The sequence below is a fragment of the Lissotriton vulgaris genome, chromosome 10, assembly GCF_964263255.1.
Source record: "Lissotriton vulgaris chromosome 10, aLisVul1.2, whole genome shotgun sequence".
Taxonomy (NCBI): Eukaryota; Metazoa; Chordata; class Amphibia; order Caudata; family Salamandridae; genus Lissotriton; species Lissotriton vulgaris.
This window is the reverse complement of record NC_141698.1, coordinates 7,845,150-7,859,620: the sequence shown is the minus strand read 5'-3', so window position 1 is coordinate 7,859,620 and position 14,471 is coordinate 7,845,150. Positions and strand designations below refer to the sequence as shown.

Genomic DNA, 14,471 nt, shown 5'->3' with positions numbered 1-14,471 from the left:
CGTCGAGGAATGTGACTCCGCCACCGTCAACCAGGCGACGGTCTGCATCGAGATCCAGGACCCCTCCACCGTCATCAACCTGGCGACGATCGGCGTCGAGGGAGGTCGTTCCTCCGCCGTCGTCATCCAGGCGACGACCGGCGTCGAAGTGTGACCCCTCCGCGTAGTCTAAGAAACGACGTTCGGCGTCGAGGAACAAGACCCCTCCGCCGTCGACAAGAAAACGTCGGCGTCGAGGAGGCAATCTCCGTCGCCGTCTCGTCGACTCTCGGCGTCTAGGGTGACCAATACGCCTCCGCCGTCGTCGCACAGACATTCGGCGTCGAGAGAGGCCGTCGACGGCTGCTCATCGCCGTTCGGCGTCGAGAGGCTCTGTCGACGGCTGCTCATCGCCGTTCGGCGTCGAGAGATCGTAGATCCTCGCATCGATCGCAGTCAAAGCATTCGACGTCGAGATTGATGGATCCGACGACTCCCCAGAGGCATTCGGCGTCGAGAGAAAGACATCTGACGCCGAAACCCTCGACGTCGAGGCATTCAGAAAGAGCTCGTTAGTCGTTGAGAAACTCTGTAATCATGGTGACTGAGTCAGCTTCTCGCCCTTCCACGTCAGTCTTCTGGCATTAACAACATCCTAAAGATCCACAAGTCTTGTCCACGGATCGCCTGTACGGCAGCCAGATCCTTCGGCTGCGGAGGTCAGGCTGTCACCTAGATGGCACAAGTCCTTGGATCATTGGAGAGAGTCAGGGACTGCCAGACGTATGCAAGAGTATGTCAGTCCTCAGCACAGATCTCCTCTCCAGAGGCTGGTGGAGGAAGTGGACAGACGCAGTCCCCCAGGCGCCAAGCAAGCAGATCGCCTGTGAGACCACCAACCAGATCCCGCTCTCCCAGAAGAGGATCCGGTCAGATCTCGTTCACCCAGAAGAAAAGATCCGGTCAGATCTCGCTCTCCTAGAAGGGAAGAACTCCCAAGGAGATCACGGGAGAGGAGGCACGGTGCGCACCGTAGACGTCTAAGAATTCGGTCTACTTTATCTACCTCTTCTACCTGGTCTTCCAAGAGGGATTACTCTCCTACGAAAACGGATAGTCCTGTTTCTAGATCCTCTCCAGTGGATGACATAGGCACTTACCTAGTTGTCCTACAAAGGGGAGCTTAGAAACTGAACATTGAGATGTCTGTCCCCCAGGTGGCTACGACAGTAGTTTTTGAAACTTTGCACAAAAAAGCTGTCTCTCGCCCGCTGCTGCCTTTGCAGCTGCAAGGAAGACGCATGCAGTTGCTGCTTCCTCTTCAGCAGCACCAGATAAGGACAGCAAGTCACAAGACTCGTGGGGTCGCAAGGTGTGCAATTCAGCTGCCTCCACACTGAAAGTCTCGAGTGCGGCCGCACTGTTGGGCAGATACGATAGAGCCTTTTGGGACTCAATGGAAAGGTTTAAGTCAAAGCTTCCAAAAGAAGACCAGAAGGACTTCGAAGAAACTATGACAGGATGTCTGGTGGCGAACCAGTTGATAAGCACTGCAGCGGACGGTGCAGTTCTCGCGGCACACTCCTACTCACATGGGGTTTGTGCCAGGAGGTCAGCTTGGTTGCGTCTCAGGTTTGAAGCCGGATGCTCAACACCGCATCCTAAATCCCCCTTTTTCCAGGTCCCCTCTCTTCGGGCAACATGCTGACGAAGAGATGACTCGTATGAAGACAGAGCTGGATACAGTAAAGGCGGTGGGTCTGGAAAGAAAAAGAGTTCAAGCGCCGTTTTAAGACCAGCAAGGGAAGAGGGACTCAACAAGCGTTCAAACCCCTCAGTGGTCCCAAAATAAGAACCAGGGGAAATCCCAGTTTGAGGGAAATCCAACAGAGGTAGAGGAGGTCACCAGCAGTCCTCTACCACAACAAGAGGAGGAAAGGCCTGAGCAGTGGCTTCCTCTGGCGCCGTTGCCCACTCCAGTGGGAGGAAATGCTTCACAACACCTGGCAGAGTGGGTCAGCATCACAAAAGATCGATGGGTGCTGAATATACTGCGCAATGGATACATGCTACGTTTCCATGCGCTTCCAAGGAGCATTCCTCCAAAGAGATCTTGCCCTCACCAGCTAAGCTTGCTCAGGAGAGAGGTGAAAATCCTGCTACAAAAAAGAGCTATAGAGGAAGTTCCCCCCCCTCTCAAAGGGGAAAGGGAGTTTACTCCAGATACTTTCTTGTCCCCTAAAGAGATCAGGAGGACAAATTCAGGCCCATACTCTATCTTCGTCTCCTAAACAAAGTCATTGTAAAAGAAAGGTTCTGCATGTTAGCTCTTCACCAAATATGCCCACATCTTCAAACCGCAGATTGGATGTGTTCGGTGGATCTGCAAGATGCATACTGTAGGAAGGTACCTCCTGACTATGGTTGCCCCCAACTTTTTGCCCTGTGGTTTAGCTGGTTTTTGACATAGTCGACCTGGGGCCCTGCCAATCAGGACCCCAGGCCTACTGCTCTCTCTGTAAAATGGATTCCATGTACCCTAGGTGCATTTCCAATTGGTACTGGGCCACCTTATCAGACCCTGTAACTCAGGGCATAGGTGTACCCAGGGCCTACCAGGGGCTGAAACATGTATTATGCCACCCCTGGCTGGCCTCCTAAATTTGACACAACTGGCTGCATGACAGCTGGGGCAAAGTCGTGTAATCACCCTTTGCTGTAGGTATAGTATACCTATATCTAACCCTAAAATGGACACACCGATTCCTATCAGCCACTCCTATGGCAGGCCTTGACAATCCTGAAGGCAGAGTGCTTGGAATCGTGTGAGATGGTGCTCTGGCATGAGCTGAGCCTGTCTGCAGCTTGCGGAACCAAGTCCTAATAGCTGTTCCATGATATCGCATACCATATACTCTTAAGTGCATTATAATCCTCGCGGTTAAATGCTAACTTTGGTATTGCTTTATCAAAACATGTCGAGTAAGGTGTCATACGAATTGGAATACTAACCCCTCGCCAATTCTGGCGACGGGGTTAGCATTCCACCCTTCTAGAGGGACACGACATGTATGTAACTGTGAACCCCGGTTAAAGTTAAACGAAGCCTCAGCTCCACAAAATGGATGCTGCCACCACAGACACGAGTCTGACCCCCTGCAGCTGGGAGTCCTCCCAGCGAGGGGAGCCTGGACAAAGGGTTTCCTGTCAGGGGCGGTGCTAGCACCGTCCAAGACATGGTTTTGTGTATCCTGGGTAGGCAGGGCTTTACAGGAAGGTGACTGCTGAGTGGCACCCCGGTGCTCACTACGCATAGGCCGGTCAGAACCAGTTCCAGGGGCACACCAGCCCCTGGCCTGGGGAAAGTCCGGCATGGCAGAGGGGTGTAACCACCCCCCTCCTAGTCCCACCCATAGGCAGGACCTAGTCACCGGGTCAGCCCCCTTTTTTAGTATAAAGATGGGAGCGGGCCCCCTGTTCAAATTAGATCATCTTTGGAATCAAGACCCGACTTTCTGCGAAAGACATCGATTTCCTTCTTCAAGATTCTCCCTTGTGGCTAAGGAGTAGTCACCCTGCATCAAGCGGGCACCATCCTAAGAACACTGCGGTCTGCTGCAAGTCCTTCTTCACGAATCCGACGACCCAGCTCGACGAGACCCGGCTTCCCTGGCACCTCTGACCTCTACTCACCTCTACAGCAAAGCTGAGAACTGTGAGTGCGACGAGACCTCGAGGGACCGACGATCGCCAAGACTGCACGACTTCTTTGCAACAAGCCCACCGTTTGCTCCACTGGTGAGTGCTTTGGGGTCCGAGAAGCCCCAACCCTGAGCCGCTCCAGCACCGAAGATCAGCCCTCCAGCATCTCCACGATCTGCGTGGGGCCCTTCTGCTTTTGCCTGCTCACCGCGCTGTGTGGCTACTAGCCGGCTGGCTGGTGGCCTTCTGCACGACGCCCGACGACATCACTGCTGCTGGTCTGGTTGCTCCAGACTGGCCCTTGCTTCCTTCTTCAAGAGAGGCACCCCGGACCCTCCTGGTCCACTCCAGACGCCATTTTGAGTCCACCGCGTGGGCTTGAATTTGCCAAGGCTTTGTCGCCCAATCCTGGGTCCAGCGACGCCGACAGCTTCAATCTTCGTGGGACAGCTCGCTCTTCCATCCTGGTCGCCGACAACGCCTCCTGGTCCGTGAGATCTGCGAGCACAGCGTCACCCACTCACCTAGTCGAGGTGACTACCATCCGGTGCCCTCCTGGTGCCACCTGAATACTGGCTAGTAGTCTCGAACTTGGTCCCCTCTGCTTTCAGGTGTCCTCTTCCTTCGATCCAGGCTTGGATCCATCGAACTTTCTTCACTGGTCGCCTGCCAGCAACTTCTTTCTTCCAGGCTCCTGGTCCGTCTACGAGGATTCCCGACGTCTTTTGAGACCTATGCAGCTGCAGCCCCTGGGCTAGGTAACTTCGGCATTTCGGTGCCCCAGCATAGCCTCACTATCCAAGGGTCAGAATCCACTTTCGTTTTCCTCCTACCAGGTCGGGTTCGCCCGAGAACACTAACTTTGTCTTTACTAGCTACCATAGACTTTGTCCCGCATCACGCGTGAGAGTGCACACTCTGCACCCGAGTCCCCTGGGTCTCCTAGAAGTAATCTGAAGATTCTATAGTCAAGATCTAGCGATTCCAAAGCCTATTAGTACTGTACTTACCTGCTAGTAATTTCGCATTCCACTTTCAGAGTATATGGTTTTCCGTGCCCCTCGGGCATTTGTATATACTGTGCTAACTTAAGTATTTTCGAAAGAGTTTTGTTTTGTGCTTAGTACCCTGTCCTCATAAAGAGTACAGGGCTGTTGTGATTCTTAATAAATATCTTGTTTATTTTCATAACACTTGTGTGGTGTCCTTTCACTGGGTATTCAAGGGGTATATGTGTGGTAAACAGCTGGCTTAACACGCCCTCTCGAGTCTTTAGCCTTAGACTGCTCGTATCCATGCTACTAGGATAGCTGGTCTATAAGGTTGACTTACAACCAATCATCAATAAGGGTTGCTGGACTGATACATAGTGTTCACTAGAATAGTGAGCACTGCATATCAGGCCACCTTCTCACACATACTTTCACATCCCAATTGCACTGCGGCATCGCAAGTACTTGAGGTTTGTCATAGGAAACAAACACTACCAGTACAAGGTGCTACCCTTCAGACTCAAGTCCTCACCACGAGTCTTCACCAAATGCATGGCAGTGGTGGCAGCTTTTCTTCACAAGAAGGGACTCTTCATCTATCCGTACCTGGACGACTGGCTCCTAAAGGGTCCATCTCCGGTACGGGTAGCACACGATCAGCAACTTTGCCTGCACCAGTTGCACAGGCTCGGTCTCCATGTAAACCTGGAGAAGTCAGTCCAGCGGCCGACACAGTCCATCCACTACCTAGGCTCCGTTCTGGACACAAAATTGGGAAAATTGTGTTCGAGGCATATGGGCTGCAGATGGTACATTATGAATAGATCGCCATCTGGTGTTGGGCTCGGATGATTGCACTTTGTTTTTCTCTTGGAGAGTCTTTTGTATCTTGGTGACTCCTCCCTTGGTTGGTAGTGCGCATGGGCATCGGCTCCATCCTTAGATTGTTTTTTTCCGCCATCGGGTTCGGATGAGGATCGAGACGCTCCAGATCAACTTCAGAGAAAAGTGATTTATCGGCGCGTATTCCCTTTCCAATTCGACGGTATTGTTATCGAACGCGTTTCATTTCCATTCCGACGCGTTGCGAATTCAAAATCGAAGAGAACTTTGATCTACGTCGACGAACAGGAGGCCTTTCTCGACGCAGTCAAGCCCGGGGTCCATGGAAAGGACTCCATTCAAAAAAATGTCCAACGTGTGGTGCTAAGTTCCCACACAAGGACCTACACGAGGTGTGCAACCTCTGTCTATCGCCTGAACACGAATCCAGGGACTGCGAAGCCTGCGCAGCATTCTCCTCCAAGCTAACGATTAGAAATCGTCGAGCTAGAAGACACGAGGTTTCCAGAATGCAGTCGGAGGCGATCCCGGAGCTGTTCGGAGACTAGCAAATTGAGGAAGAAGATGACCAGTCGGGGTCGGAAGGGGACCAGTCGGATGTTGAAGAACTCGACGTGCAACAAACCGTGAGTGACGACGTCCCCTTACCGAAAAACCGACCCCGTGCGGTAACTACCCCGCCTTCGAGCCCGGTCAAACCGCAGAAAAAAGTTTCTGACGCCCCGCCCCCGGGCCCGGCAACGAAACCGAAACTGAAACCGAAACACTCGGCCTCCCACCATGTCGGATCCGAGAAAAGGTCGACATCTACTTCGACACCGAAGCTCCATACAAGGGAAGTCTCGGTATCGAAACATTCCATGTCGAAACAGAAACATGATTCGTCGTCCAAGACTCACTCGATACCTAGGAAGTCGGAATCGAGTAGACACTCGGTGCCGAAAACACCGAACACTGACGATCGAAAACATAAGCACCTTTCGGAACCAGGACCTTCGGTACCGATTCAGGAGCAACAGACAGATCCCAAACAAAAGATTTTGTTTATCGATCCGCAAACTGGCAAAGTAGTGACGAAGAAGAGAAAGAATGAACAGACAGAAGATAAATCTCTTCCTTCAAAAAAGAGAACACTGAGGACAAATACAACTCCTCCTGCTTCTCCTCGACCTAAAGTCACACCCTCTTCTCCTATTCCTCACACTATGCCAAATATTCCTACACCTTCCACACCAAGACCATCTACACCTCAGTCTGATGTAGACAGTGATCCAGGGGAGGGAGAACCTCAAGGGGATGATGAAACCATCCCAGATGAGGATGACCCATGGGAAAATTATGACGTAGGGTCAGATGAGGACAACGACCCAGAGTTATATCCCTCTAAGCCTTCACCACCTGATGATAACACAGGGTTTGTACAGCTCATTAATAGGGCAGCAAAATATCATAAAGTAGATATACATACAGAACCTCAAATAGAGGATTTCCTGTTAGAGACGCTACCTTATGCACAAAGAACATCAGGTACTCTTCCTATGTTGAAGGGTCTTCTCAGTCACACAGAAGAAATATTCAAAGACCCAGTGAGGGCTAGGGTGTTAAACCCAAGAATTGATAAAAAATATAAGGCGGCTCCAAAGGATCCAATATTTATCAAAGGGCATGTACCTCTGGACTCGCTTGTAGTCTCAAACGCTCGTAAAAGAGCAAACTCATTATCTACAGGAGAGGCTCCTCCACCTGATAAAGAGTCAAAATTAATAGATGCATCAGGCAAGAGAGTAGCATCACAAGCGGCAAATAGCTGGCGTATAGCCAATACACAGGCACTACTTGCACGTTATGACAGGGCACATTATGATGAATTAGAAAAACTCATCACACATCTCCCCAAAGAACATCAGAAAAAGGCAGATCAGTTAATACAGGAGGGTAAAATAATAACTAATACTTCCATTAAGTGCGCCCTAGACGCAGCAGACACTGCAGCAAGATCCATCAACACCAGTGTCATGTTAAGGAGACATGCATGGCTTAGAATCTCAGGATTCAAACAGGAAGTACAAACGTCCTTACTGAACCAACCATTTGATCAAAAGAGACTTTTTGGTTCAAACACAGATGAGACCTTAGAAAAAATGAAAAAAGATACTGAAACGGCGAAGTCAATGGGAGCATTGCAACAGCCAACACAAAGAGGTTCCTTTCGTAGATCCACCTATAGAGGGGGCTCAAAAAATACAGGAACACATCAGCAATCCACCTCTTTCACACCTACATCACCCAGAGGCAATTCAAGAGGAAATTACAGGGGTAACAACAACAAAGGTAGAGGCCGCGGAAATAATAACAACCGCAACGCCTCAACCCCAAAACAGTGACTTCATAGAACTCCCCCCAGACCACATAACACCGGTCGGGGGACGTCTATCACAGTTCCTACCTGTCTGGGAAAACATAGCATCAGACAAGTGGGTGAGACAGATTATCCAACATAGTTATTGCCTGGAACTCACAGCTACCCCACCAAACATCCCCCCCAAACAGCGTCCAATGAGTCAGGATCATCTGACATTGTTAAAAGAAGAAGTACTAGCACTTCTACAAAAGCATGCAATAGAGAAGGTCCCAAAAAATCAACAAGGGACAGGAGTATACTCTCTATACTTCCTAATCCCCAAAAAAGACGGGTCCCTAAGACCAATATTGGACCTCAGACCTCTCAATGCTTACATAAATTCGGAGCATTTCCACATGGTCACGCTCCAACAAGTACTCCCTTTACTGAAGAAAGGGGACTTTCTTTCTACACTGGATCTAAAAGACGCTTACTTTCATATCCCAATTCACAAAGCCCACAGAAAATACCTAAGATTTGTAGTAGAAGGACAACACTATCAGTTCAAAGTCCTTCCGTTCGGTGTCACAACAGCACCGAGAGTTTTCACAAAATGCCTAGCTGTGGTGGCAGCACACCTAAGAAGACAACAAATACATGTCTTCCCCTACTTGGACGATTGGCTAATAAAGGCCAAGTCACAAGAAGAATGTCTTCACAACACACAGAAGACAATTCAATTGCTGCACCACCTAGGGTTTACGGTGAACTACAAAAAGTCACACCTGCAACCAAACCAGATTCAGCAATACCTGGGGGCTACAATAGACACAGAAAAGGCAATAGCATACCCCAACCCAATCAGGATACAGACAATGGTCGGGTTAATACAAAGATTTCAACCACAACACTCACTACCAGCACGAGTGTTTATGCAACTGTTAGGCATGATGTCCTCCTGCATACTGCTAATACCACATGCCAGGCTACAAATGCGTCCACTACAGGAGTGTCTAGCGACACAGTGGAATCCGGCTCAAGGTCAGATTACAGATCTGGTGTTGGTAAACGACCGGACGTATCGCTCTCTGAAGTGGTGGAACACAGAAAACATTTCCAAGGGACGGTCGTTCCTAGAGCCAATTCCACAAGTGATAATAACAGCGGACGCATCGCTCTCCGGATGGGGAGCGCATATGGACAAATACACAGTGCAGGGGAAGTGGAGTGTGCAGCAAAAGAAACTGCACATCAACTACCTGGAACTATTAGCAGTATTTCTAGCACTAAAGGCTTTCCAAATGCAAATAACAAGCAAGGCAGTCCTGATCAGAACAGACAACCTGACTGCAATGTATTATATTCAAAAACAGGGGGGGACACACTCTCTCCAACTATCCAAACTAGCACAGGACATTTGGAGATGGGCCATTCCTCAAAAGATCTATCTGTTAGCAGAACACCTACCAGGAGTTCAAAATCAGATAGCAGACATCCTAAGCAGACAGTCAGAACAAGTACACGAATGGGAGCTGCACGACCAAATACTGCAGCCATTCTTCCAGAGATGGGGGCAACCAGAGATAGATCTGTTTGCCAATCATCAGAACGCAAAATGCAAAAACTTCGCATCCAGGTACCCACACCAACGGTCCCAGGGCAATGCACTATGGATAAATTGGTCCAACAAATTTGCTTACGCTTTCCCTCCTCTCCCACTAATTCCGTTACTGGTTCGGAAACTCCAGCAACACTCAATGACAATGATACTAGTGGCACCCACGTGGGCAAGACAGCCGTGGTTCACCACGCTACTACAACTCTCACAGGTGCCACATCAAAAACTAAGATTATTACCCATGCATCTTACACAGAACCATGGAGAAATAATGCACCCAGATCCCAAACAACTGAACCTAGCGATCTGGCTCCTGAGGTCATAGAGTTTGGATATTTAGATTTACCACCAGAATGTATGGAAATCATTAAACAAGCAAGACGTCCTACCACCAGAGCATGCTATGCAGCAAAATGGAAGAGGTTTGCTATACACTGTAACAGTAAGCACATCAACCCTCTGGACGCATCCACTAAACAAATCATTTGCTATTTACTACACTTGCAGCAGTGTAACTTAGCATATACCTCTATCAGAGTTCATCTCGCAGCCATAGCGGCGTACCTACAAAAACAGGCAACATCTTTCCCTGTTTAAAGTACCAGCAATTAAGGCTTTCATGGAGGGACTCAAAAGAGTCATTCCACCAAGACGACCACCTTCCCCAGTCTGGAATCTCAACGTAGTACTTACCAGACTAATGGGGCCACCCTTTGAACCTATGCATAGGTGTGAAATGCAATTCCTCACATGGAAGGTGGCCTTCCTCATAGCTATCACGTCACTTAGAAGAGTAAGTGAGTTGCAGGCTTTTACGATTCAAGAACCATTCATGCAGTTACACCAAAATAAAGTGGTTCTTAGAACAAACCCAAAATTCTTACCAAAGGTAATTTCAGCATTCCACATCAATCAGTCAGTGGAATTACCGGTTTTCTTTCCAAAACCACAAACAGTAGCAGAAAGAGCCCTACATACATTGGATGTTAGAAGGGCAATATTGTACTATATAGAGAGAACACAAACTTTCAGAAAGACAAAACAGCTATTTGTTGCGTTTTCTCCAACACATAAAGGCAGTCCCATCTCTAAAGCGGGCATTGCCAGATGGATTGTAAAATGCATTCAGATATGCTACTTAAAAGCAAAGAGAACATTAACTGTTCCTCCTAGGGCTCACTCTACACGTAAACTAGGAGCATCTATGGCATTTTTGGGAAACATTCCACTAGATGACATATGCAAAGCAGCTACCTGGGTTACACCGCACACATTCACAAAACACTATTGTGTAGATGTGCACACAACACAACAAGCTAGAGTGGGACAAGCGGTATTAAAAACTTTATTTCAGACAGTTGCAACAGACACGGGCGACCACCGCTAGGGAGAGAACTGCTGTATAGTCTATTCATAATGTACCATCTGCAGCCCATATGCCTCGAACGGAATATGCTACTTACCAGTATGCATCTGTTCTTGGCATAGAGGGCTGCAGAGTGGTACATGCCCTCCCAGCCTCCCCGGAAACCTGTGTCTGTTCCAACATTATCTTATTTAGATACACTTACATGGGCATTCTTATCTGTATTCTATCATACTACTCCATCTAACCCTTCTATGGCAAAACAATCTAAGGATGGAGCCGATGCCCATGCGCACTACCAACCAAGGGAGGAGTCACCAAGATACAAAAGACTCTCCAAGAGAAAAACAAAGTGCAATCATCCGAGCCCAACACCAGATGGCGATCTATTCATAATGTACCACTCTGCAGCCCTCTATGCCAAGAACAGATGCATACTGGTAAGTAGCATATTCCTTCCTTCGGAGGAGAGTTTTTTCCACGAGACAGAAATGTGGGATTCTGCTAGAGTCTCGGTGTCCAACAGCCCGACAAGTAGCATCCCTGCTGGGTTCCATGGCGTCCTGCAATTTTCTCATCCCAAACGCCAGGCTGAGAATGCAGCCTCTACAACAGGCTCTCGAAGACCAGTGGGACCAAGCGACAGGGCGTTGGGAAGATCGTATCACTCTTTCTCAAGCAACGAAGGACGTGGACTGGACGAGGAATGTGCTGGTGAGAGTACCTTTTCACCAACCTCTTCCTTCCCAGTCTATAGTGACGGATGCCTCTCTGTAAGACTGGGGAGCACACATGGGTCCGCTTCAGATTCAGGGTCAGTGGTCTGCGCAGGAGCAGACATACCACATCAACTTGCTGGAGCTCAGAGCGGTGTTTCTAGCTCTCAAAGCTTTCTTTTCAGCAATCGGGTCCAACTCAGTCCTAGCTCAGACGGACAATACGACCACCATGTTCTATCTAAACAAACAAGGAGGCACGCGATGTCGCCCACTCTCTAGAGAGGCTCAAACCATCTGGCACTGGCTTCTCTCTCTAGGCCTCACAGTAGTGGCGGTGCACCTTCCAAGCGAATTGAACGTCAAAGCAGACTCACTCAGCAGGCACTTCGAAGATCAGCCAGACTGAAGTTGGTAGGAATAAAATGCTGTGCGTCGTCTGCCCTGCTCTTGCGCTGACATTAACAAACGATCTGGCCCCCTCCTGCAAGGCGCCAGACCACCAGCATTTTATTCCTACCAACTTGATAAATACAAAAGTGTAATATTGAGGACTCTTGCAGCACGCCCACTTGGATAAAACCATTACGCACTACAACAACCAGAAGGCTGTGCATACGGCCGCGCCCTCACAGGCAGGTGTTTATTAGTTGATTTAGTGCGTGAAGAAAAAGTGCTTCCTGTTTCCTTTTAACTAAAGCCACTGAAGAAAGGACTATGGATGTCCCGAAACGCGTCTGGCTACTGTAAAACTTTGGGATAATTTTACTGTTGCCGAAGCTGCTGGCAAGCTTACATTAAAAGAATACAAACTCAAGGTGAAACCTCCTGTGGTCTCTCCGCTTTGGGCAAACCTGCGATGTGTGGATATATATATATATATATATATATGTGTGTGGGGCACATATAATAGTGTTTCCGGGGTCCCGCGCATGGGTGGGAATATTCTAATGCTTATGACTTTGATGAGGATACCCCTGGAAGAGAACTTGGATTACAGGTAAGTAACTAATCCTTCACCTTTTCACAAAATGTAATTGACTCTATGGTGTTTCCTCAGCTCTGTGAAATGCATAAGTTGGGTGGATCAGATTTTCACCCATTTGAGTTAAGCCTTTTTGTACCTTAGCTTCACTTTGGGGATTTGATGATGTTGCTAATACTTCTGTTGGGTATTTATATTACCAAATTATTTTCTGGCTCCACACTGGCGCACCAGAAAACCTTCAGATGAAGAGTCTTTGGCAATGTAAGCGCCCAGCAGAAATTGTGTAGATCAGATTGTAGGAAGTAGCCAGTTGTTAAAATGTAACTAGAAGGCTTGAGTCACGCTTACTATGTCGCTTTGAGACATTTTAACATTAGGACTTATCTTCCCTGTTAGCCATCTCATCAAATATAAAATGGAGCACCTTGTTTGAGTTGATGTTTATTGTAATCTGATCTTCATACTGCTTTTTATTTGTCTTCAGGCTTCATTTACCTGCATCAAAAACCTTTGGAACCGGAAACCCCTCAAGGTTTATGGTGGACGAATGGCTGAATCCATGCTTGCTATTCTCTGCCATATCCTCCGTGGAGAGCCTGTAATTCGTGAGAAGCTAGGCAAAGAGAAAGAAGGCAACCGTGAAGAAGAACCAGCTCCTGAAGAGAGTAGCAGTAGTAGTGCCCCTAGCACTGCCAGTAGCACTGCTGCAGCTGCAACGCGGAGGGATCCTCAAGTGAACCAGCAACAACTTCAGCAGGTGGGAGTGTGATATAGGTTTGGATTGAACCTTCCTGCGACACTGCCTGCAATTGATATTGTAGGGGTACGCTTGACTAGGGTTTACTTGTGTACACATAGTCAAGCTCTCTTGGCATCTTTATTCTACGCTTTTGTGAATTGTTGAAAAATTGCATGCAGTGCTTGCAATTTCCACCTATAGGAAGCTGTCTTTTTGTAGTGCGCCAATTTAGGAGCACACCATGCAAAAAGGCCAAACAATTACTGGATTACAGGACTTAGTTTAATATTCCCGGGTGGTCTATTTGTGGTAGTGTGGCGAGCAGTTTAGGCTTATCAGAGGGGAGTGCTAAGCATTTGTTGCACACACATTCAGCTAAGAGTACAAACACTCAAGAAGAAATCCGAGATAACGTAGAAAAATAACACAGATTTTACATAGTTTTAGGCACCATGATCCTTGGAATCAGTTAAGTACTTTCAGAGTTATGAATTTTATAAAGAAACAGTAAAATGCTCAAATGGTTTTTTGAGGTATGAGCCACTTGCACTGTAATATTATCCTATGTGAGGAAAGAAATGTACTGCATACATATGCTTGCAATTAGTTGTAAAGGGTGCCTTTTAGGACTTAAGGTGTTTGGGGCTCAAGGTCCAAAGAACGACCAGTAGCTCAGTTTTACCTGCCCTGGTGTGTCCGGGTGCAGAGGTGCTGTCTGCATTGGTAGCCGCCAGCACTACATTTAGTCCAAAGTACCTGTAACAAAAGACTGCTAGTGGTTCTTGGGGACTAGTCTGGCAGAAACCAAAGGGGGGCTCGCCTCATGAGTGTCTCTGGAGCAAGGGGGACGGAGTTGGTTTCTGTGAACCCGGGCTTTGGGGCTCAGGTGCAGAGGTGTTTGGCCAGCTGGCCATTTACGTTGGAGGCTGTCACGGTTCTCAGCCTTGAAGTGCAGAGAAGCAAACAGACAACAGGGCCACTCTCGGTTTGAGCCTCGTTAGTTATGACGTCCCTTAGTGGACAGGCTGTATTTGGCGGCAGAGGTGTTTGAACTGGATACACCACAAGCCCTGGTTGCTGCAAGTGCTCCGGCACCCAGGGTATTGGTGCATGGGGGGAGCTCCTGTTGGTTTTAGTTGGGGGGTTTTGGTTGGGTGGGGGGGCATTAGGGGAGTGTAGGACAGTAG

General features: G+C 48.4%; 1 protein-coding gene across 2 annotated transcripts in view; it reads left to right on the top strand.

Moving 5' to 3' along the window:
- HUWE1 (HECT, UBA and WWE domain containing E3 ubiquitin protein ligase 1) overlaps window positions 1–14,471 on the top strand; it is a 1,800,886-nt gene that overhangs the window by 620,709 nt on the left and 1,165,706 nt on the right. For both annotated transcript variants that reach the window (XM_086940169.1, XM_086940170.1), the window contains one exon: window positions 13,030–13,302. In XM_086940169.1, coding sequence (XP_086796295.1) covers window positions 13,030–13,302 — 273 coding nt within the window. The remainder of the gene's footprint in view (window positions 1–13,029; window positions 13,303–14,471) is intronic.